Genomic DNA, 22,785 nt, shown 5'->3' with positions numbered 1-22,785 from the left:
ACAGGTGGGCGCGCAGTGATGATTACTAAATAGAACATTATAGTTTTATCAGTATTTGGTTTCCAGTGATGTTCATTTTCCCATGAGCTTACTGTGTTCAAATTTGGAACTGGTACTTTTGACACCAGGGTAATCATTAACGCAGTCCGGGTGATATTCAGCCTTTTTTTCATTTTAAAAATGACACTTAAATGACATTTTAAAAATGTCTTAGACATCTCTTAAAATGCTGCCTGTGTGTGTCTCTGGTATTTATTACAAAATGAGAAATACTCCTATCTGAGGAGGAAGGAGCACCTTTGAAATCTTTACTTTAGTGAGATCTGTGATTCTAAGACAAGCCTATTAGAGCTCTCTCTGTTTTCCTTTGCATCGTATTTTAGAGGCTGCTGTATAAGGGAGCAAGAGATTGGAAATAATTGTGCGTTAAGTGGATATGATCTGCCCACCAAACTAGGGCACAACCAACCATAAAAAGCCCAGGCAGACTACATGGAGCTAGGGACCTTTAATGAGTTATGTTTGGCTATGCTGAATGTGTAATGGCTAAGTCATAATATATTAAAGGTTATTTTCTATTTAAACATTTATTTTTTGGAGAGCACAAGCGGGGTGGGGGCAGAGAGAGGCGGACAGAGGCAGACAGAGGATCCAAATTGGGCTCTGCGTTGAGAGGCTGACAGCAGCAAGCCCGATGCGGGGCTCGAACTCACAAACCGCGAGATCATGACCTGAGCTGAAGTTGGATGCACAACCAACTGAGCCACCCAGGCACCCATTGAAGGTTATTGTTTAATGTTTAAAGGCATTCATTACTGTCACATCATTGACCCTCACACAGCTCGGGATTATATGTTGCAGCTCTTGACATTTAGTCTTATGTTCTTTAACCTATGAGGTTCCGGCTAAACTCAGCAGCCATGTTAGTTCACATATTCTCTGGCAGTGGAATGATGCCTGCTGGTGACTTTGGAATGAGAGCTAAGTAAGTTATGTTTAAAAGTTAGGAGGAGCCGATACAGTGAGTCCTTCTGAGTATGTGTATCTACCTGCGTGTTCAATAAGTTTACTCCTTTCCTTAATGGATATGTCAAATTGCTTTGGAACAAAATCCCGTATATTTTGCTTTGTTCTCAAGTGTGTCCTGGAAGCACCTCCTTCCTGGTTTCATCCTTCTCAAGTATTTGCCGGGATTTCCCGCTTCCATAGAGGTGAAAGACCCTCCACACCTAACTACCACTCCAGCATCTGCCGGTCATTCCCTGTGGCCACTCCCACTGTGACTGCAGATCAGGTCTCCCTGTGGCCTCTGACATACCAGGTCAGGGATCTGCTGGTTGTTCCCCACAGGTCTGACGACTGAGGTGGGAATGAAGGACTTGACATTTACCACCCACTCAGCCTTTGGAAAGAGGCTCCTGCTGGGAAACATGCCCTAAATAGGTGATGGTTTCGAATTGAAAGATACATCTGACCTTGAAAACCACCTATTTGCAGACTTAAGGGAGTCACAGAAGAGGCAGTTTTCAAAACGCTTTAGAGAACCCTAATTATTGCCCAGTCCCAGGACCATTTGGCTTGACCTCTAAGTCATCTCTGTACTTAGGGAAATATTTGCCCCTTCATGATCTTCTAGGGCCCCCCAAAGAAGAGAGGGACATTCTGGGAGGGGAGGGGGTGGCCAGCCATGGCTGCACAGGAAGGACATGTTTCCATCTAACATGCCCTTACGTAGTGACGCTAATCACCTTGTGTGGCACGGGGGTCACAGGGAGGTCGGGAGTACAGTCCTATAGGAGTTTGAGAGCACCCAGCTCTCATGCAGGGAAGATGGCTTAGAAAGGCCACATTCTTTTACTCCCCTCCCTAGAGCACAGCTAAGGTCTTCTGGGAATAAAGAGGGTTCTCCTCCCTCCCATGAAACCAGCCACAGGGCCCCCGAGGACAGTTCCCGATGGGGAGGGCTGAAGCCAGCAAAATCTCAGGTCTCCACATCCCTCAAGGGCAGGTCAGCTAACTGTGCTGGTGACCTGGACTCCGCAGATGGCCCGGGGCTGGAACACACGGAGTGGTAGCCTCACTCTGACTCAAAACCACGGGCCCAGAAACCAGACTGCTCTCCTTTCTCGGGCTGTGGTCCTTTGGCAAGGCCAGAGCCTCTGCGCATCCCATCGCCCCTTTCCACACTCCCCTCCTCCATCCCTCAGTTCCCCCTGCACTGGTGGCTCCCCCCTGCTTGCCTTCTCTTGCAGGCCCCCAAATCTCATCTCCAGTTCCTGCACTTCCTCAACAGGCCTGGTACCCTAGCCCGCAGGAGACACCCAGAGTTGTCGTGGGCCCTCGAGAGCTCAGGCACTGTCCTCAGGTCTCGGTGAAGAAGGCAGCCATGGTGGTCCCAGCCCCGGTCCTGAGACCAGCCCGTGGTGCTGCCAGCTGTGTGGAGAGATCCCAGGGCTTAGGTTCTGTCTTTCAAATACAAAAATCTCCTTTACAAAAACATCGTGAGGTGGGAAGATAGACGACTGTCCTCCTAAAGCCAGTGCAGCCAAGAGCCACAAAGGTTTAGGCACTTCCTCTGGGTGGTGCAGGTGAAGGATGCGGGGGTGCTGCAAGTACCAGCATGGTCCAGGTGAGTCACCTCGCAGGAGCCCAGAGCGAGTCTCTCTGCCTTAGACACATTTCTGGTTTTTGTGGAGAAGGTCAGGTTTGTCTGAGTTTGGGGGTGGGGGCTCTGGGGAGAGCCAGATAGAAAGGAGGGCCTCAGAAATGGGACTCCAAGGATGTCTGCTGAGCCTAGAGGAAAAGCCACAAATTCTTCTCTCTCCTCCCTACCCACCCACAGCTGGTATTCACCTTACATTTGACACGTACCAGAAACTTCCTGTTGAATCAGAGGACCAAACTATGGGAACTATGAGAAAAATATGGAAAGTGTGCCACAGATGAGGGATGGTTTCCATGTTTTGACAACAGAGGCTGTATCACCTCTTTACCTGATTGAGATTTCCTTAAAACCCATTAAGCTCTTGCCACCAGTTTTAGGCTGATAGAGTCCCAGGTTAAAAGGGTTAATATCTGGTAGTGTCCAAGAGAAGACCTGAACTGGACTCTTAGAAGTCATCTTGGATCAGACAGACAAGCAGAGAAGCAATGGTGGGTCTGTTGGGTGGTGGAGTTCACATGCCAATTAAATTTCCACCAGTAAGGGGAGGGACAAAAGCTCAGGAAGAGCAAGGGCCATGTCTACCACATTCTCTGTGGCACGGCCACATATCCCTGCTCCCAGCCGGGGTGGGGGGCTGGTGGGAGGGTCACCTCAAGGCTCGCTGCAAGCTGGTGGACTGAATGGAGGGAGTGGCAAATCCATTACCAGCTGGAGTAGGACAGCCACCACTTTTCTTCCAGGAAAACCCATTCCCCCCTTCACTGTATCTAATTCTCTCTAGAATCATTCAGGGCAAGAGGAGTGGTCTCAGGTTGTCTGTCTCAGTGCCCTGTCCTGGATGCAGACTCTGTCTAATTCCCTGCTTTCCCGGAAGTCTCTCTGTTGCCCGGAGATGGGACTGGGAGGAGGAAGGGATGGAGGAACCTGGTAACCTCAGCAGTGTTGGAAATCGGTTCCAATCATCTGGGCTCCCAAGGTGCCTGCTGGCGAGGGGCAGAGCCAGCTGTCTCCTTAATCCCAGGAATGTGGCGGCAGCACCCCGTCTGGCCTTGCCCACAGCTCCTCACCTATCCCACTGTCTCTCCAGAGCCAGGAAGGCTGACTGCCATGGGGCTGTGGCAGCACAGCCTGAAGTGGCCAGCCTCCTTTCCCCAGAGTTCGTTCTGTCTTTAAAATCCACGGGGGCTAGGGGTGCCTGGGTGGCTCAGTCGGTTGAGCATCCGACTTCAGCTCAGGTCACGATCTCGCGGTCCGTGAGTTCGAGCCCCACGTCGGGCTTTGGGCTGATGGCTCAGAGCCTGGAGCCTGTTTCCGATTCTGTGTCTCCCTCTCTCTCTGCCCCTCCCCCGTTCATGCTCTCTGTCTCAAAAATAAATAAATGTTAAAAAAAATAAAATTAAAAAAATAAAATAAAATCCACGGGGGCTGTAATCACCTTCAACTTCAAATGTCCAAGTCAGGTGCCAGTCCTGATCCCTGGGCTGAGATTAGTCTCTTGAGTCAAGGTTTTCTGGAGGGAGGCCAGGTGAACTTTACCCAGCCAGGCAAGTCTGGGGTAAGCTGAGGGAAAGATGGCGGCAGGACAGAAGGAACCGCCGAGTCTCCCTTGTCACTGCTGTGTCTCACCTACTGTCCTGTGTTTTCTGGCTCTGCCAGGACAGACACAGCTTGGGAACAAGGGTGGCCCACTTTGGTCATTCTAAAGCCTGGAACCCAAGTTCAGGAAAGAAGAGGCCACAAAGGGGATGATGGGAGAACTAGGTACCCTGGGATCAGGGCTGAAGGGACTCAAGGCTGAGAGTGGCGGCTTCCGTTTGAACCAGACACATCAATCTCAGTTCACTGTTTAAACCCTAGCCATGCAGGGGAAATGAAATCTCAGGTACAGGACATAAAAGTCATCTGATTCCACTTCCAGAAGGGACCTCAAGGTGAGCTGCTACCTGGTTGGGGTCCTGAGCCATCCTGATCAGTGGCTGTTCACACTGCCCACGCAGGAGCCTGCCTCCAATTCCCAAGGCCATTCACGACTGGATTTATTTGAAGCGCTTACTCCTGGGACTGATCCGGAGAATGCTGCCCCTGAGGATGTGGGCCAACTTCCCTCTCCATGTTCCAGTCAACACTTAATAGTACCATTCTAGCCCTGGAAACTTAGCTGGTCACAAAATGTCTCTTTCCTAATTTTCCTTAAAAAAAAAACACAAAACTTTTTTTTTAATGTTTTATTTCTTTTTGAGGGAAAGACAGCGCAAGTGGGGGAGGGGCAGAGAGACAGGGAGACACAGAATCCGAAGCAGGCTCCAGGCTCTGAGCTGTCAGCACAGAGCCCAACGCGGGGCTCAAACACACAGACCACAAGATCATAACCCAAGCTGAAGTTGGACGCTCAGACAACTGAGCCACCCAGGCGCCCTTCTGCTTTTTCTATCTGTTCTCTTCTGCATCTGGGTCTGGTTCTCTCAGGCAGTCTTTTGAACTTCTTTCTCTCCAGTGCTCTTAAGTGCCAGGGGCCAGGCCTACCACAGGGTGGGCAAGTGGCTGGCTGATTTCCTCTCCTGGCCCAGACACAGGGGGATTCCAGCTAGGAAGAATGTTCATTTTCTGGAAAGCATCTTAACCGAATATAACCTAGAGGCCTGGGCTTCAGTTTAATTACCATATTTCAGTGCGGACATTCTTTGCAGTCAGGTACAGTCTCAGGGAAGGGAAGAGGCGCTCGGGCTTCCTGACCTCTCTCCGGTGAACTTGCGAGGCATTTTAGTCTACACTGTCCCTGCATCTTCATGACTGCCCCATGACATAGGTAATAGGTAATGTTCCTGCCTTCCTCCCTCCCAGCATCCTCTCCCCCACCCTACCCACATTCGACAGACTGTGGGTACTGGAAGCACAAAGAGGTTCGGTGGGAAGGCAGGTCCAGGGCTAGACTTCAAGTTCAAGGGCTAGGAGTTCAAATTTCCTGCTTCTCCAGCTAGGGCTTGGCTGTTTCCAGGCCTGTTCAGCCTACCTAGTTTCTGCTCCTGTACCCCTTTCCTGCCCCCTCACCCACGGGGTACAGCTTGAGGGCTAGGCCCTCAGCTCAGGGGGTGTATCTGGCTGCCGACAGGGGTGAGACACTTGGAAAGCCTCCAAGGCCAGCAGCGTCTTGTTGATGTGGCTGATGGTAGGGTAGGGAGTGAAATCCACCTTGAACCTGTAGCAGAGAAACACCTGTCTCACACCATCTCAACACCAGGTGTGCAGGGGAATGGGCAGACTGCCCTGTGTGCAGCGAGGGAAGCACAGAGGTGGGCTGGATGGGGCCCCTGGAGATGACCAGAGAAGGACCAGGAAGGTGGCCCTGCCACGTGGGGGCCTTGTTCACAGGCGGCTCTGGGATGGGCGGGTCTCATGCAGTACTGTCTAGCATCTCTGTTGCCTACTGTTCCTATTCCAAGCAATGGCTGTTCATCGAGAACCTACTACACATAAGGCACAGTGCTTGGCATTTACATATACAGATAATCTCTCTACCCACATCCTAAGCTTCTCAAGGGCAGCGAATGTGTCATAACTTCTCTGTATCCTGATGGTGCCTGACATGATGCCTTCCAGAGAGGCACTCTTTCATGCCTCACTGAAGGGCTGTTGGATGAAAGCAGAGTAGAGCTCACTGCTGGGCACAGACATACCATGTCGGGGGCAGCAGGCTCTTGCGGGAGGTTTCTTCTAGGGGTGGCCACCAGGTGAGCCACCTCCTCTTAGGAGCAGGGGCTATACGGGATTGTATGAGCTAAGACAGGCATGGTCGGGGGCGCTCCCCTGATTTCTTCTGCCGGTCTCCTCCAGGCCACAGTGGCTGGTGTGGTCTGGCACACGGGGCTCCCTGGCCAGCTGGAGGGAGTCTCCGCATGAGATGCTTCCTCGGTAGATGAAGTTGGGGCCTGACGGTGGGAGGAGGCTGGGCATTTAGAGGGGAGGAGCCAGGTGGGAGAGGGTGGGCAGTGGGGCTCTCTTACCTTTCAGCGTTTGCCACCTGAGGCACTAAGCAGAGATCAGCCATGGACACCTGAAAGAGGGTCGGGTGGGTTTGCATCAGGGTGTGTGCCCCGGACTCACAGGCTGGGCTGGCTGTGTCCACGGGGTGCCAGCCCTTGACATTTCCCTTCTGCTCCTGGGTCTTCCACCCCATCCCCACTGCCCCATCCTCCTCCTCTTCTCCCCCATCTGTCCCCAGAGCATGTGTCTCCCAGGCCAGGATCCAGTTGTCCTGACAACCGACTCTGTGGGGCCAGAAAAGGTTTGATGGTCTCAGTGGATCTTAGCGTGCTTGTTAAAAACCACCATCATAGGCACTTCCCTTGGGCACCCAGCAGGGAGGAGATGCCTCAGGATGAGGTGAGGGGCCCTGAAACCACCCCAACCCTATGCCTTCTCCAGAATCTCTCTGGCCTGCTCTGGCCCCAGGGTGGAGGGAGAAGGCCGCTGTAGGAAGGCCTGGGAGAGCTTACCTCATCTCCCACACAGTACTTCCCTGCTGTGCTCCGCAGGATCTGCTCCAGAGCTGTGGGGAGGCCACATGAATCTTATTCGGGGCACAGACCGGGCCTTGGCCCCCATAGTTCTGAAATGGGCAGCTGAGTGACAGGCTGGGGCATGTGTGTTGGAGGGAATGCGACAACCAGATCTGGAGAGAGTTGCCGGGGATGTGGAAGCAGATGATGTTTCCCCGGGCTCCTCCAGCCCAGCGGCCGTTCCCTCCCCAAGAAGGGACAAGACCGGCCACTGGCCGAGGTAGCAGCTCTCACACGATGGGCTGGTGCTTTGCTAGCCTTTGTTTCCTGGCTGGGGCGGGCAGTGAAGCAGAGGTTGGGCCATCCAGCTCCAAAGGGCTGTGGGCCTCAGGTGCTGAGGTGCCCAGAAGTACCAGAGGTCGAGGCCAGGTTTGGACGCTATCCAGTCCCACTTCCTCCTTGGCTCTGCCCCCCTACCCTCACCCATGCCATTGTCAGACCAAAGAGCCTGGGAAGCTGTTTCAGATGCCCATGGCCCTAGGCACGAGAGCTGTGTCATTGAGAGGTCACCCTGGGATGGCTCCAGGAGTAAGGACTCACCGTTAAAGCCAGAAGTGATGACCTTCTGGGCCCAGGTCAGCTGGTTCTCCTGTCCCACTTGGTTCAGGACAGATAGGTTCTATGCAACCAAAGATGATAATCTGTGACTGGCTTTGGGAACCGCCTGGGCCTGCCAAGCCCCCTCAGGGAAGCTCAGTTCCCTTTCTGCCCCAGGTTGTCCATCTGTCCCCTCCTGGGCTCCATGAATCCCCTCTTCCCATCTGGGCACTGAGGGTGGATGGTGGCTGGGACGGAGAGTGATCCCAGCAGCCACCTTCTCAGGTTTCCCCAGTGCCCCCTGTTGTCTGGAAGCTTGTGACCCTGGCAGAGATGTGGAAGGGTGGGGGCACAGGACGCGGCCATGACCTGAGGCCTGTCTCCCCTGCAACCAGTCTCCCTTATGTGGCCCCTTGTGAGGAGAGGGGGGGTGCAACATGAGAGGTGGATGGGGGAGAAGCATAGGTGTCTTTCAGGAGATTTGGACCCTTGTTCCATCCTTACACCCCTGGAGCCATTTCACTTCTGGGCTTCAGTTTCCTCATCTATAAAATGGGGCTATCTGTCTGCTCCAGTCTCCTTGTTACAAACAACAAGGTAACATGGGGATGAGGGCATAGGTACAGTCAGGGGTCCTGGGCCCTGGCCCCTGCTCTGCCATTCTTAGTTGAGTGACTCTGCAAAGTCCCTCCACCTTTCTGGGGCTACTTCCTCATTTAAGCCAGGGGTTAGTACAGATGAATTGCTTTAATACTTATTTTTTAGCAGGGAAAATTTTAAAAGATAAAAATCTCTCGAGACTCCCAATCTATGCTACAGAACAGATGAGAGGGAGGCCGTTCTGGTTAAAGGTGGGGAGGGGTCTGGCTCTGCAGCACTCAGCCTCTCCCCTGCCACCTGGCCCCTCCCCTCCTTGGGAACCTCTGGGCTGTCCTTGGAAACCTGAGGCTTCTGAGAATGCGGCTGGGGGCCCCGCAGGGCAGGTGATTTCTGGGATCCCTCGCCCCTCTGCCACGTGGTCTGGGTCTAAGCCCCTGAGGAGCCCTCCTGTCCTCCTGCCGCCCCCACTCCCAAGCTGGGTACCCCACTATGAGGCCCCACACCCAGTGTGCCTCTGAAGGTAAGAGCGTGTGAGGGGAGGCATATGAGAGGCGTGCAGGGTGCGAGTCCAGAGCCACACCTGCAGGGGCTGGATGCCGCTGGCGATGAGATCGGAAATCATGCGCACGAGGGCTCTCTTCTTTGGGTCCTGAGGCAGGAGTCGTGGAGTGGGCCGAGTCTCCTCCAGGTACTCAATGATGGCCAGCTGTTGGGAGGGGAGCAGCGAGACACTGGGACCGGAGGGCTGCAGACCCCTGGACCAGAGTGACGGGGCCAGCAAACTCCTCCTCGCCCTCCTCAGCTGGAGCCCGCGAGGCTGACACTCCCCCAGGGAAGAGCTCTTTGTGGCCCCCTGTCCTGCAGAACTTGGTCCCCATATGCTTGAGTCTCCCGTCACTTCCCCAAACAACCAGCCGAGCTCCCTCCCTCTGCCAGGAACTTATCATGTCCCTACTAAGGCCTAGGCGCTTGGCCACACACAAGCAAAGAAGAGCTGTGAGGTCCTCTTGTTCGAGGCACCCCTCTTGCAAGGGGCCTCCCGGGCCCTGCACTCACCGACTGGCAAATGGTGATGCCATCGATCTTCAGGGCCGGCACCTGCTTCATGGGATTCAGTGCCTGGAATTCTTCAGAGAACTGTGGAGACAAGAACCTGATGGACGAGGTGGCCTGGACTGGGCACACAGTAAGACCCCAGGCTTGCGGCCCACCTGCACTCTCCTCCCCTGGGCAAGGCCTGAGGGATCCAGGCAGTATTCCAAAATCCACTGGCTGCTGAACTACAGGATTCATCCCAATGGCCTGGCTGTGTGTGTCCCCTTGTACCTCACACTGTGGTCACCAAGGTACATCCAGATGGCCCAGCAAGGGGCAAGGACCCCCATTCGCCACTCACCCTCCTGGGGTCAGGCACCGAGAGGCCAGGCTGTGGCACAGAGCCTGGAACCGGGGCCCTTCCCATGACTCCTCATGCTGCACAGCTTGTCACCCCGTCCCTCCAGGGAGAGCCAGCAGGTTCACCTCTTGCGGGGAAGAAGTCGACACCCTCTTCTGGGTCCCTCTACCAGACCTCCAACTCTCACATGGTGGTCCGGGGGCGGCCTCCTCACCTGCTGGCCTCCATCCTTTATGAGGTTGATGGGGATCATCTCATAGTCGATGCTTTTCAAGGCCAGAGCTACGAGAGACAGCAGAGTCAGGGGACAGCTTCTGGCTATACTTCCAAGGGCTACGTGAGGTTCCAGAAGGAGTCTTCTTTTTCCAGGCAGCTAGGTGACCGAGGCCCAAGTTGGCCCTGTCCTCATCTCTCCAGCTTCCCTGGTCACTACCCACTCTCCTCCCTCAGGTCTCTGAGGCTCTTCTTGCCCCCAAACTCTCAGGGCCATCCTCTCCATACCCGCACAGGGTCCCCGCACCCAAGTGGTGCCTACAGGCGTGTGCCCTGGCACCCTGGGATCTCCTGGAGGGCCTCAGGGAAGTGTTCTGGTCACCTCTGTCCCTTCCAGGGCCTTGAACAGTGGCAAGCAGGGCTTATTTGTTGGAGACCTGCAATTATTCTCTCATGAAGGTGTCCAAGGGCCCAGGGCAGGTGCTCAAGTGACCACAAAGTGCATACACAAGCAGATGACACTCTCCAGAGAAGAAGTCCCTTTCTCATCCATTTTCTCTGTTCTCAGAGCTGATTACTACCCATTCCAAGCAGGGCACCAGGGCTCTTTAGTGGCCTCACAGTATCTGCTATGACTCCCAGTGACCAGATTTCCTCTCTGTGCCCTTTGATAATTTCCCCTGGCAAAGTGAGGGTAAACACTGGGCCAGCCTAGTGAAGACTGTGTGTGTGTGCGTGTGTGTGCGTGTGTGTGTGTGTGTGTGTGTATGCGCATGTGCACTGAAATATGGTGACGGCTAGTCTTGGGCAAAGACAAAGGAGCGAGGGGAGGGGATGAGACATGTCACGGTCTGAAGAGAGACTGGGAGGCACGGGGCTCTTCCTCAGCACTGGTCAGCTCCACTCTGGACAAAGTGGCTACTGGGGCCAGGAGGGAGAGGTCATTGCACATGGGTCCTGTGGCTCCTGTCTGGCCCAGCTAGGGCAGAGGTTCTGGGCCCAGGGGAGGTGCCTGGAGAGATTGTGTCCTTTGGCACCCCAGTGCGCTTGCCTACTGATTGTAGCAACTGCCAACTGACTGTGGGGCGGGGGAGGGTCATAGCAGATGGCTTCCCAGTTAGGGCCAGACTACCGGAGGCAGACTGCTTGGGTTCAGATTTCATCACATTCATTTGCTAGCTGTGCAGCCTTGGGCAAGAAACTTAATGAGCCCCTGTGCCTTGGTTTCCTCATCTGACAGTAGAGTAGTTAAGAACACGGACTCTGGAGGCAGACTAGCTGTTCAAATTCCAGCTCTGCCTCTTACTAGCTACCTAGTCTTGGGCAAGTTATTTAATGTCCCCGTGCCTCAGTTTCCTCACCTGTACAATGAAGGCAACAATAATCCCTCCCTCCTAGGGTTGCCGAGGTTTAAATGGAATCATGCACATAAAAACATCCAGCACGGTTTTCCCACAGTATGAGCTGGGACTATGATCTTTGCCACGGGCTGTGCTGAGGTGAGGGAGGGACGGGTCAAGCTGGGACTAAACCGGAGGCCCTGGTTTCTGCTTCCTTGAAGCCTCTGGGGTTGACACTGGCCACTTCCGTTTAATTGCCAGATCAAATAAGAACTGAGAAAGGCCAACTGTTCCCTGCCAGTTACCAAGCACCTCTGGGTTTTGTGAGCCTGCTTTAAGTGTGGTTGCTAAGTGGCTTTGGAGAGCAGGGTGGGAGATGTGGCAGGTCCAAGGGAAAAAACAACCCACCTTCCTGCCACCCCCACTCTCCTTTTTTTGGCACTTCCTAGGTGGAGGTGCCATTCAAGGTGCAGGTGCTAAAGTCTCCAGGGCATTGGGGACACTGGTTGCTGGGGGTGGTGCCCTGTCTGACAGAATACCCCTCTGTCCCAGGCCAGCTCTCCACGCAGGGCTCTCTCCACCTCCATCCCTCCCAGGCTCTTGGTGGGAGCACAGTTCTTACCGATTCGAACTCTCCATGAGCAGGAGCTCCGGAAATAGGAGTACAGGATGGGCTGAGGAGAGACAGCATGAAGATACATGTTAACCCATGCTCGTGGGGGTTCTCAGCCCCAGAAGCCCACTGGTGAGGCAACGGCCCTCAGCTGGGGGGCTCCAGGTCAGCAGGCCTCCTCTCCCGGACCCGTGTCTGCAACTCAGGCCAGACTCCGAGCTCTCTGGGTCAGAGGCCTTGGGAGTCAGGTGGGGTCCCTCAGCTCCAAACTGTGCTATCGTGCATCCCTGAGGTCCAAGGGGCCCCCGATAGGGCAGCCAGCCTGCACATGTCTTCCTTACCTTGCCAGACTCAGTCATGGTGTTGTGGTGACCCTTGGCCTCTCAAGGAATGTCCCCTCTCCCAGAGCTGCAGAGCAGGGGGAGGAACCCTGAAGGGGTGGATCCCATGAGCCAATGGGGAAGCTGGGCTAGATAGGCTTCTGGGGAAACTTTGACTCTGGTCAGAAAGGACATCTCTTTCCAACTTGTGGGAAGTTTTTTATGTTCCCGGTGGGGCCAGATTTGGTGTCTTGGGCAGACAAGGTGGCCTGGTTTTGGAAGCAGTAATTCATGTAGTGTGGTGCACTGGATGCTGGCATACCTAGGGTCTGGTTCCAGTGCAGGAACTAGCTCTGTGTGACCTTGGGCAGATCCCTGCCTTCTCTATTCTCTAGTCTTTTCTCTCTCATCTGTAAAATGAGGGGTTGCTGTAAGATGATAGCATAATTCCTTCCAGCAGCGACAGAAAGACCAGGAATTCTAGTTCTTTCATGCTGCGGTGCCCGTCTCTCTCAACCCACCACCCACCCACCAGTCCTTCAGGATCTCAGCTGGTCTCATAAGAATAGCTGGGGGATATGCCCATGGACTCCAAAGCTAAGATCACAAAAGGAGAGCCTATAGTGTATTGTGTTTGGTCTACTTATATTTAAAAATGTTTCAGGGTGCCTGAGTAGCTCAGTCAGTTAAGGTTTGACTTTGGCTCAGGTCATGATCTCGCGGTTCGGGGGTTCGAGCCCCTCACCGGGTTGTGTGCTGACTGCTCAGAGCCTGGAGTCTGCTTCGGATTCTGTGTCTCCCTCTCTCTCTGCCCCTCCTCCACTTGCACTCTGTCTCTCTGTCTAAAATAAACATTAAAAAAATTAAAAATGTTTCTACTTGGTTGCCAACATTGAAAAATCAGGATGTTTCGTATATAAGTCCTATTGTCTGTTTTTTCTTCAACTTTTTTTTTTTTTTTTTTTCTATTTATTTTTGGGACAGAGAGAGACAAAGCATGAACGGGGGAGGGGCAGAGAGAGAGAGGGAGACACAGAATCGGAAACAGGCTTCAGGCTCCGAGCCATCAGCCCAGAGCCTGATGCGGGGCTCGAACTCACGGACCGCGAGATCGTGACCTGGCTGAAGTCGGCGCTTAACCGACTGCGCCACCCAGGCGCCCCTTGTCTGTTTTTTCTTAAAAAGATCTGGAGACCGTGGACTCGGATTCCTGAGTAGCAACAATTGATTGGAGACAATTACTGGCCTCCTTCAGTCAGGGCACGCCCTCTCTGGTCTGCCATGTTCCCTACCTGGCCCTCTTCTCTCATTTTTGTTACCCTGGAGGAGGCACCTGGAGGAGGCTGAGTGTGTGTGTGATCTCTCCTCTAAAGTTTAAAAGACTCAAAGTTCATTTCTCTGGTCCTTCTTGGGCAGTCAGCATTTCAAAGCGGGGCCCAGGACTAGTAATTAGTTAGCACTCATGAATCTCCAGGCGGACACGTGTGTATCCATATGGATGAGGGAGAACACAACGGGATTTCTAGATCACCCCTGACTACCATCCCTTTGACTACAGACATTTCCCCCAAGTTCCCTCTCCCTTCTGCACCCCCGAGCACACCAAACTGCTCTGTGGCCCTGCCTTCACCTTCCGTGAACTATCAACTCCGTCTTCTAGAGAGGGCCCAATCCTCTCTAGACTACATCCCTGAACTATCAACCGGGCCTTCCCAGGTTGGTTTCTGAGCCTGGGAGTTCCAGCCGGTACTGGAGGCACCTTTTGTGGGGAAAGTAAAGATGGCTCTGGTGCAGAGGGCAGGTGATAGACCGCAGGTGTCTTTGGAAGCAGAGGAACTAGGTGGCCACAACTAGATGAACCCTATTCAGAGGTACATCCCTTTCCAGAACTGGTCAGGCTGGAGGGGCTCCTGGGGCCAAGAGGCAGGGGCTGCTGGTGAGGGCCGGGACCACTAGAGAGCCTCAGACATTAGCTTAGAATCCTTAACGAAATGTCTTACCTAATTACTGAATGTTACATCTTCACCTGTGCTGAGGGTGACCACAGAGTCACTGTGAATGCCACTGCCCTCAGGTTTCCTACTTATGGGCCATCAGGAAACGTAGCGGAGAGCAGTTTCTGCTTTTCCTCTTACCAATGATAATTGCGTCAACTACCCTGTGTTCCCTTGTGCACTCGTAGAGCTAGATTTAAAGCCCAAGTGAAGAATTAATTCACCTCATCACTACCCCTGGAGGAACTTTGTTCCCAATTCAAATCTGGATTCTGACGAGTCTAGCAGATTTTATTTTTAAACCATTTCTCACGCATGTTTTGAGAGAACGACTCCTAAAATCCCATTTGTGAGTGGGAGAGCTATACATTATTACGGGGATGCTGTATCCCATCTGACATGCCCGCTACCTTCCTTGGTGGTTCTCAAACTTGAATAAGACTTTAAAAGTTCATCGGGGGCGCTTATTAAACATGCAGATTCTCGGGCCCCTTCCCCCAGAGGTGACACCGTGGCTCTGGGCCAAGCGGGGAGGCGCTCCCCAGGTGCTGGCAATGACTTAAAGCGTCCAGGTGCTCTCTCATAAAGCAAACCACCCGGGAAGGCCCTAGGTTAAGTGTTAGGACCCGTCGGGCCGACCGGCTGGGAAAGACCACACGGGGCTGTACGGAAGAGGGAAGCAGGGGACAACCTGCAGCAGGAAAACCTAGCTGAGAGAACGGTAAGAGGCAGGTGGAGCGCGAGGGTACAGCGACTCCACAGCGCCCCGCACAGTCCACCAACCCGCGCCGTCTCGGGCCCAATCCTCTCTAGACTACAGGCCCCAAGCGGGCAACAAGAAGCTGGCAGCGCGCAGGCGCAGAGCGGCGCCCGTGCGGCGCTGTGCATGCCGGGAGCGTGCGTTGTCCAGGTTCACCTTTAGCCCTCTCCCCCCAGGGTTTCTCAGTGTTTCTAAGTAGTTTCCCTCTCCCTGGATCCGTGGCACAGACCTTCCCCGCTTGCATCTCGCACCTCGGGCCACCCCTCTTCCAGGCCCGGAGACTTCGCGCCTGGGACTCTCCGACTCGTCGACGGCTGCGGCCCTGTGAGACCCCGACACGTCAGAACCTGCTGTGGTAAAGCTAGGGGTTGGACTAGAATGATCTTTAAGGTCTCCTCTGGCTCGCCCCGCCCTGCCGCCACGCCCCCACTCCCGGAGCTGCTGGGAGTTGCAGTTCCTTGAGCTCGTTTTCTCCCTGGCCGGCCCGCCGGGCCCGCGCGGTCCGTCATGCTCTGCGTCACTAGCCGCCTCTTAGCGGTCCGGACGGCGACCGCACTCCCTGCCCAGCCCAGAGGCCGGGGCCCCGGGGCCCGCTGCCGGCGCAGGGAACTACATTTCCCAGGGCACCCCGAGCTGGACCTGGATGACTTCTTGACCGGGCCGCTCGCAAGACCGAGCGTGCCGGTGGGCCGGAGGGCGATCCTGAGGAGGGGCAGGATGCCACCAGCGGTGGGCGGAGGCCCGGAAGGGTCCGAGCTGCGTCCCCGGCGGGGCCGTTGTGGGCCCCAGACTGCTAGGGTTGTGGGCCCGGACGAGACCGCCAAGCCTGCAGCGCGGAGCCCCAAACGGGCTGGTTGGGGCTCGCGGCACTTCGAGGCAGCCGGCCGGTGGGCCCTGCTGGCCCTGGTCACGCTGCTGTCCTTCGCCACCCGTTTCCACCGTCTGGACGAGCCGCCGCACGTCTGGTGAGTGACAGGAGGGACTTGGCGGGTCCCATGGCAACCGGGTGGGAGGGGTGCGCCCTCTGATTGGCCCGGGGGCACGAAGGGGGCGGGAATCACAGGAGGAGGGGCGGGGCTGCGCTGGAGTGGGAAACAGGTTTCTGGAGGTTGCTTTTGGCCAGGCGCAGTCTCTGTGAGGGAAGTCTTTTTTGCTCTGGCAGTGGGATTTGTTTTGGCAGTGGGATTCCTTAAGATCCGATAAAGCGGTCTTTCAGATTGTGGCTTTTAAAGGTGCTTTGAACTTTCAAGGAGGATTGGGAATTCTTAGTATAGAATTCCCTAAAGCCTGAGTTCCTAATCTGCAGGATTTCCAGGCATCATGGGAGGCAAAAATCATCCTGGGCAGAGGGGACGACAATTTGTGTGTCCAGGAATGATGACAGGGGTCTCAGGAAGCAGGTCTGGGGCCCTTTTGTGAGGAGAGACATGTGTTCTTAAAGGCTTTATTTTGTTGGACTCAAATTTCATGAGATAAGTTTAAAAAGTCTCCAACTAGAAGGAGAAAAAGTTTTATACAATCTGAAAATGGTTAATTTATTAGCGAACAAGCGATACCATGTTTTGTCAGTATCCCTGACAAGAAAGTTAGTGTAGGGAATGTTAGAAATGGAACTCTTTGACCAAAAAGCCAGCTATCAACCTATCTGGGCTATCCTACTGGGAGGTGAATAAATTAGCCTATTATTGTTTCATGAGTGTTGGCAGAGGACACAAGACTCCTGGGTCAGAGATAAAGGACTTACTCATGGGGCAGGAAGTAGGATGAACATCAGCATATTGGCTTAAGTTTGAATCTCCCACTCCCTCTCCCCTGCTGGTCTGGAGTTGTTAAGGGAAAGAAGGACAAATCATGCTCAGGAATAGTCCAGGAAGAATCTAAAATTTTCAAAATATAGGTTTATATAACTCTCCACCTCTTTTATCCTGATCATTACCCAGTTGTTGGCCAAGAGGAGATGAGCCCTTTCTGCTGATGACTGCATTAGGTGACCAAACTGCTTAACTAAGGTGTGTGAACCAGGAGGAGGTGAGGGAAGCAGAGTTAGAAATCTTTCTGTGCTTGACAATACCAAATGCCTGTGGAGGGTAGGGAGTATGGAATGTCATCAAGTACCTTGACTATTGGTTCATTATTATGTGGCCATTAGGGAAAAAAAAGTGCACTATTGTCAGACTGTCGATGGTTTGGAATGACATTGTTTAGTTTCAAGGACCCCAATGACATATGTGGAGTCAGATAATTAGACTGGAACAGCATCATCAACACTGTAACCTGAAAAAGTGTCCATAACAGTAAGGCACCAGTGATAGCCCGGAGAGGGGAACAAAGTCCTAAAACAGTTAGTTTCCTTGGAGTGGGCAGAGTCAATGCCCAGTGCGAGGTGGCCTCCTTTATTGCAAGACAAACTGGTCAGCTTTTGGCTGGAGTCACAAGTCACCACAACACAGTGATGGCTTCTGCTTCAGAAACATATAGTCCTTTACTTTGTGCCCAGTCCATGATGATAGATGTGTTTCCATGCCTGGGGCATTCATGAATCCAGGTGGCAATGGCAGGAGTCTATTTGGTACAAGCTTGATCTGCAGCTTGATTTCAGTCAGTCTTATCAGAATACTGGTCCTTACTGTGGGCACCTGTGTGAGTGATCCAGATTGTCCCATTGACAGGAAGCCATGACATTTTCCCCCGCAGTTCTTGGCTCTGAAGAGGAGTGTTTTAAATTTCTCAGTATATAGTCTTCTAGGTGGCACACAGAAGCTAGGTTAATGGTAAAAGCCCAAGAGCCAATAAAAGTATAACTTGTCTGTTTCTCAAAACTATTGTGTAAGGCAAGAGCGATGACTTTCAATTCAACCAATTGTCCCCATCAACCATTATTACAGCTGGCCTTCCAGAGTTGTCACTGAGACCGGATGATTGTTGCTGCCCAGTGGACGCTATCAATGAACCAGGCCTTGAGAGGAACCTCTGTGAATCAAGACTCCACTGAGCCAGTGGTTTTGCTTCAGGTGGCGGAGTGGAAGATAGTTTCTCCAAAGTGGGAGCTCCTACCTCTTATAAAAAATCAAGATGCCCCTAGGGCCAGGCCAGCTATATCACTTCCATTTGACCAGCAAGCCTGTTGAGCCCTTCCCTTGTAGCCTTCGATTCTAAGTTGACTCACCCCAAAGTGGCAATATCAAGCCAAAGAGTCCTAAGGCCTTCATGAGTCAGGCACTCAGTTTTAATAAAGGCTTAGTGGGTTGATAGCTGTCCCTTTTAAATAGTATGTGCTTGGTACCTGTGTCCAGCAGATGGCGCTGTAATCCTGGAGAATGACCTCTCCTGGCTCTAGCTGCCCTATGTCTTTATGGCTGTGATTTCACTTTCCCTCCTTGGGATTTATATTATTTCTTCTGGACCACCCAGGATAGGATAGGATCACCACTCAACACACAGCAGTTCCGGAATGGGATAATCCCCTTTGACACTTATAGGATCAATGCCAGTATACATCCCACTGTGGGAACCACAATAGTAATATAGGGGCCTTACCCACAGCTCATTTTACCTTTCCTTCCCCACTGGGAGCTTGGCTCAGACCCTACCAGTTGAATTTGGGTGCTTTTTCCCCCTTGAACTTATAAATCTAATAGGCCTGCATCGGTAATTATAGTGACAGCCATCCAAAGATTATGCCATTCCCCAGTGGAGACTGTGGAGTGCTGGATGCAGGGGATAGGATACATGTGTATGGCCTTCAGTCCCCTTTAGGGAGAGGGAGACCTTGGTTTTTAATTATTTTATTTTATTTTATTTTATTTTATTTTATTATTTTATTGTTTTAACACAGCTGAGATTGTGGTAGAGGAGGAGGGATCATGGGACACAGGGAGAGAGTGGTTCTGAGCCACTAAGCAAGGCACATTTACTCTTGAGCACACAGCTCACCCAAGGAGCTTTCAATGTGTTCATTTTGCCCCAATTTTCTATATTGAATAGCAAGATCTCCTTACTGCTGGCACCACTTATGTAAGCTTTGGAGACGCCTTGATTCAGCAGCCATATGCATATTGCCTTTTGGCTGGGCCTGCTAGGCTTGCTGCCCCATTGTCATGATTACATCTCTTTCTTATTTTGCCAGAAGAGTGAGCAGTAACCAAGGCAGCATTCAAACTGTTTCTTTCTCCATTCAGCCTCATTAATAGGTAAGATGGTGGGAGACTCTTACTACCTTCCTTGCCCACCACTTGGATAAGGGCATTTATTTACCAGATTCCATTCCCGGCTTATGGGGCCCTTGTCCTTTCTCTTACGGAAAGGTATGTCTCAGCATCTTATGCTTGTGACCACAGTCAGGGTCTGGGATTTTATTTTACCCAACTTGCAAACTAGTAAGTTAGCCTGTCATTGTTTTATGGATGCTGGCAGAAGACGAAGTACTGGGTCAGAGACAAAAGACTTTATTTTTCATGGCACAGCAAGCAGGATGAGAGCATCAGCAGGTGGGCATCTGTTCCTCTTGCTCCCAAATTCCCATGTGATGCCATGGATCTGAATGAATGCCTGCACGTGCAGTGGGTTGCCTCACAGCTGAGGGATACTGAGCTTGGGGAATCCACTGTTTTATAACAAGCAGTAAACAAGAGTGCCCTCTGTCCCGGAGGAAGATGCTAACTCTTCTCTCAAGGTTGCCTTTCTGCAAACGTATCCTGAGAAATGGCCTGAGTGAAGAGCAGCCAGGACCTTGCATTCTTGGCATACCCAGCAAGGTCTGTAGGAGCAAGAGAGAGTCAGGGAGGATCGTCTCTACCAACACAAACACACAATAAAAGCCAAGAAGAGATGTGAATGTTACTACTAGTTTTACTTGGGAAATTTTTGAAGTAAAAATCTCATACCCCTTTGTCAATATGTTTCCAAACAGACCTCAACACTAACCAGAGGTGTTGGGGCAGTTTAAATAGTGCCCAGTTGGAACAGTTTATAAATGTATGGGATTTTATAGTCTACAGAGTTCTTTCACATGTTTTCTAAATTGAGTCCTAATACTTCCCTGTGAAGGGCACATAGCAGATATTATTGTCTTCATTGTGTAGATAAGAACAGAGATCCAGAGAGGGTGGGTGATTTTGCCAGGTTGCACTGTTGGTAAGTGGTGGAACTGGGACTGATTTCTCTTCTTTCTGCAAATCCATTTTGTCACACTGCTCAGAAGTTACTTCTCTCTTTGACATCTCCATGCCACTGTTCTCACTTGTGTCAAGCAGAGCGTTAAGCAAACAGATGCAGAAATAGATTTACTCTTCTGCCTTACTATTGGACCCACTGAGTTAAAGAGAGAAGAAAAGAGCCCTACACTTTGGGGAAAAGCATGTTTTGCCCCTTATGTTGTAGGTTGGTAATAACTGCTTATGGAAGCTGTTCTGGGGATGGCTAGTCCCTAGAAAGCAACCGTTCTTCTGAGCTGCAGGGAGGAACTGACAGAAATAGCCAGGTTGTACCGGAGTAACTGGGCTGCTTCCGTAAAGTCTTTGTGCAGGATGTGAAAAGGTCATATAGAAGAACAAGATCTCTGCATTGTGTTTAAAAGCTAACATATTAGAATCACTTATTTACTTGCTTAATAATTTGTGCAGCGAGGATAGCTTCTAGGTAGGCTCTTAACTCAATTTTTATATACTGATAAGTTCATTATAATAAGCTCAGTGAGTTCATAGTCAGCAGGTTAAGTATCAGAGGGTTAATGGGTGGAATTAGACTCCTGTGACAACCAGTTTGTAGTCTCTTACTGTTCAATAGCCTCACGGTGTAGTTTGTAATAGCAATAGTAATCTGCTTTCTAGTAGCAAAGTAGTCTCGGAGTCAGAAGGTAACAGACTTGAGAGAAAACCCTTACCTCAAGCCTTTTTATTTCATAGGAAAACTCTGTTCTATTAAAATGAATAGAAGCTCAAGCTACAGAATAAGTATAGATTTCACTTAAATTTATAACTGGTTGGTAAATATTTGCTAACCTTTCTCATCTATCTCAATAAAGGTTAATTATCAGTGTGATGTCTTCCTCCACTTACTTGTGTCAAAAAAAATTTTTTTAAGTAAGCTCTACCCCCAACATGGGGCTCAAACTCACGACCCCAAGATCAAGAGTTGCATACTCTACCAATTGAGCCAGCTACATGTCCCAACGTGTCAAAAAATTTTTAATCCATATTTTCTCATTAACTGATTAAAACTTATAGCTTTTGGTTTTAACTGTAATTTTAACAATGTTGTATTATGGCTATTTGGATTGTATGATAATTTAAAAATTCTCATTTCTCTATTTTTCCTTTAGTTGGGATGAGACTCACTTTGGAAAAATGGGAAGTTATTATATCAACCGTACCTTTTTCTTTGATGTACACCCACCTCTGGGGAAGGTAAGCAGTATGATGACTGACAGCTCTCTTCAAATGATTGGAGCAGAGTCTCAATCTTGTATTTAATTCTTGGGTTTGTGGAAATTATGGAAAGAGCCTAAATGTCCATCAACTGATGAATGGATAAAGAAATTGTGGTTTATATACACAATGGAGTACTACGTGGCAATGAGAAAGAATGAAATATGGCCCTTTGTAGCAACATGGATGGAACTGGAGAGTGTGATGCTAAGTGAAATAAGTCATACAGAGAAAGACAGATACCATATGGTTTCACTGTTATGTGGATCCTGAGAAACTTAACAGAAACCCATGGGGGAGGGGAAGGAAAAAAAAAAGAGGTTAGAGTGGGAGAGAGCCAAAGCATAAGAGACTCTTAAAAACTGAGAACAAACTGAGGGTTGATGGGGGGTGGGAGGGAGGGGAGGGTGGGTGATGGGTATTGAGGAGGGCACCTTTTGGGCTGAGCACTGGGTGTTGTATGGAAACCAATTTGACAATAAACTTCATATATTGAAAAAAAATAATTCTTGGGTTTGTGGAAAGAAATTCCTGACATTCCAGTCCAGCTGCTTACATGGTAAATCTTTGGTGTTTTTAGGAGTCCTCTGGGCTCAGAAATGGGGAGGCAGTCCATCAACCAATGGATGGATATTTAAAAAATATGGTACAGCTAGCTATACAATGGAATATTATTCATCCATGAAAAGGAATGAAGTATTGATACATGCTACAACATAGATGAGTCTTGTAAACATTATGCCAAGTGAAAGATGTCAGACCCAAAAGGCCACATAGTATGATTCCATTTATATGAAATGTCCAGAATAGGCCAATCCACAGAAACAGAAACCAGATTAGTAGTTGCCAGGGTCTGGTGGGGAAGGACTGGGGGGTGACTGCAAATGGGTATGGGATTTCTTTTGGGGTATGAAATGTTCTGGAATTAGGTGGAGGTGATGGTTACACAACCTTGTGAGTATGCTGAAAACCACTGAATTGTACACTTGAAACTGGTGAATCTTATGGTATATGGATTTTATCTCAATTCCAAAAACTAAAAGAAATGAAGAAAATGAACATATTGCATAAAGCAGAGATTGCTTAGGGCAGCTGACTGTCTACAAGGGAGCACAACACCTTTCCTCCTCCCCACTCCCAGCATGCACATTCTTTGACCTATACCTCTCACATGTTTTACAATTAGAAATCCCACAATCCGAATTCATTTTAGTCTTTTAAAAACAAGCACCTCTGAGAAAGCTAATGGATCAGCCTTTTCTTCCTAAATGAAGGCTGAGATCATTAGCACCAAGGGGACAGGAACTCGTCTGTTAGGAAGTTGGGGAGTCATCTTGGAGCATGGAGTACTTGGGGATGAAGGCAT

The 22,785-nt window shown here is 51.1% G+C and overlaps 2 protein-coding genes across 5 annotated transcripts in view; one reads left to right on the top strand and one right to left on the bottom strand.

Moving 5' to 3' along the window:
• Positions 1-4,896: 4,896 nt before the first annotated feature.
• On the bottom strand, positions 4,897-15,347 carry GSTZ1 (glutathione S-transferase zeta 1). 2 transcript variants are annotated; one of them, XM_058739837.1, is made up of 9 exons: positions 15,224-15,347; positions 11,930-11,981; positions 9,969-10,036; positions 9,415-9,495; positions 8,939-9,064; positions 7,762-7,840; positions 7,159-7,211; positions 6,667-6,716; positions 4,897-5,861 (listed from the first exon to the last, which is right to left on the bottom strand). In XM_058739837.1, the coding sequence occupies exons 1-9, from the start codon at positions 15,236-15,238 to the stop codon at positions 5,735-5,737; spliced, it is 651 nt and encodes a 216-aa protein (XP_058595820.1). In that variant the 5' UTR covers positions 15,239-15,347; the 3' UTR covers positions 4,897-5,734. The 2 variants fall into 2 exon arrangements, with proteins under 2 accessions (XP_058595820.1, XP_058595819.1); XM_058739836.1 differs by lacking the exon at positions 15,224-15,347 and adding an exon at positions 12,262-12,352.
• Positions 15,348-15,486: 139 nt separating this feature from the next.
• POMT2 (protein O-mannosyltransferase 2) overlaps positions 15,487-22,785 on the top strand; it is a 43,738-nt gene continuing 36,439 nt past the window's right edge. For 2 of the 3 annotated variants that reach the window (XM_058739824.1, XM_058739822.1), the window contains exons 1-2: positions 15,487-15,959; positions 21,314-21,398. In XM_058739824.1, the coding sequence (XP_058595807.1) occupies positions 15,502-15,959; positions 21,314-21,398 (543 nt within the window). In that variant the 5' untranslated portion in view covers positions 15,487-15,501. Of the gene's footprint in view, positions 15,960-18,865; positions 19,185-21,313; positions 21,399-22,785 lie in introns of those variants that run through there. The other variant, XM_058739823.1, reaches the window with a different exon arrangement.

This window comes from Neofelis nebulosa, chromosome 7 (genome assembly GCF_028018385.1).
Source record: "Neofelis nebulosa isolate mNeoNeb1 chromosome 7, mNeoNeb1.pri, whole genome shotgun sequence".
NCBI classification, from domain to species: Eukaryota; Metazoa; Chordata; class Mammalia; order Carnivora; family Felidae; genus Neofelis; species Neofelis nebulosa.
Note: the sequence above shows the minus strand (reverse complement) of the source record. Positions and strands in the feature narration are given on the sequence as shown.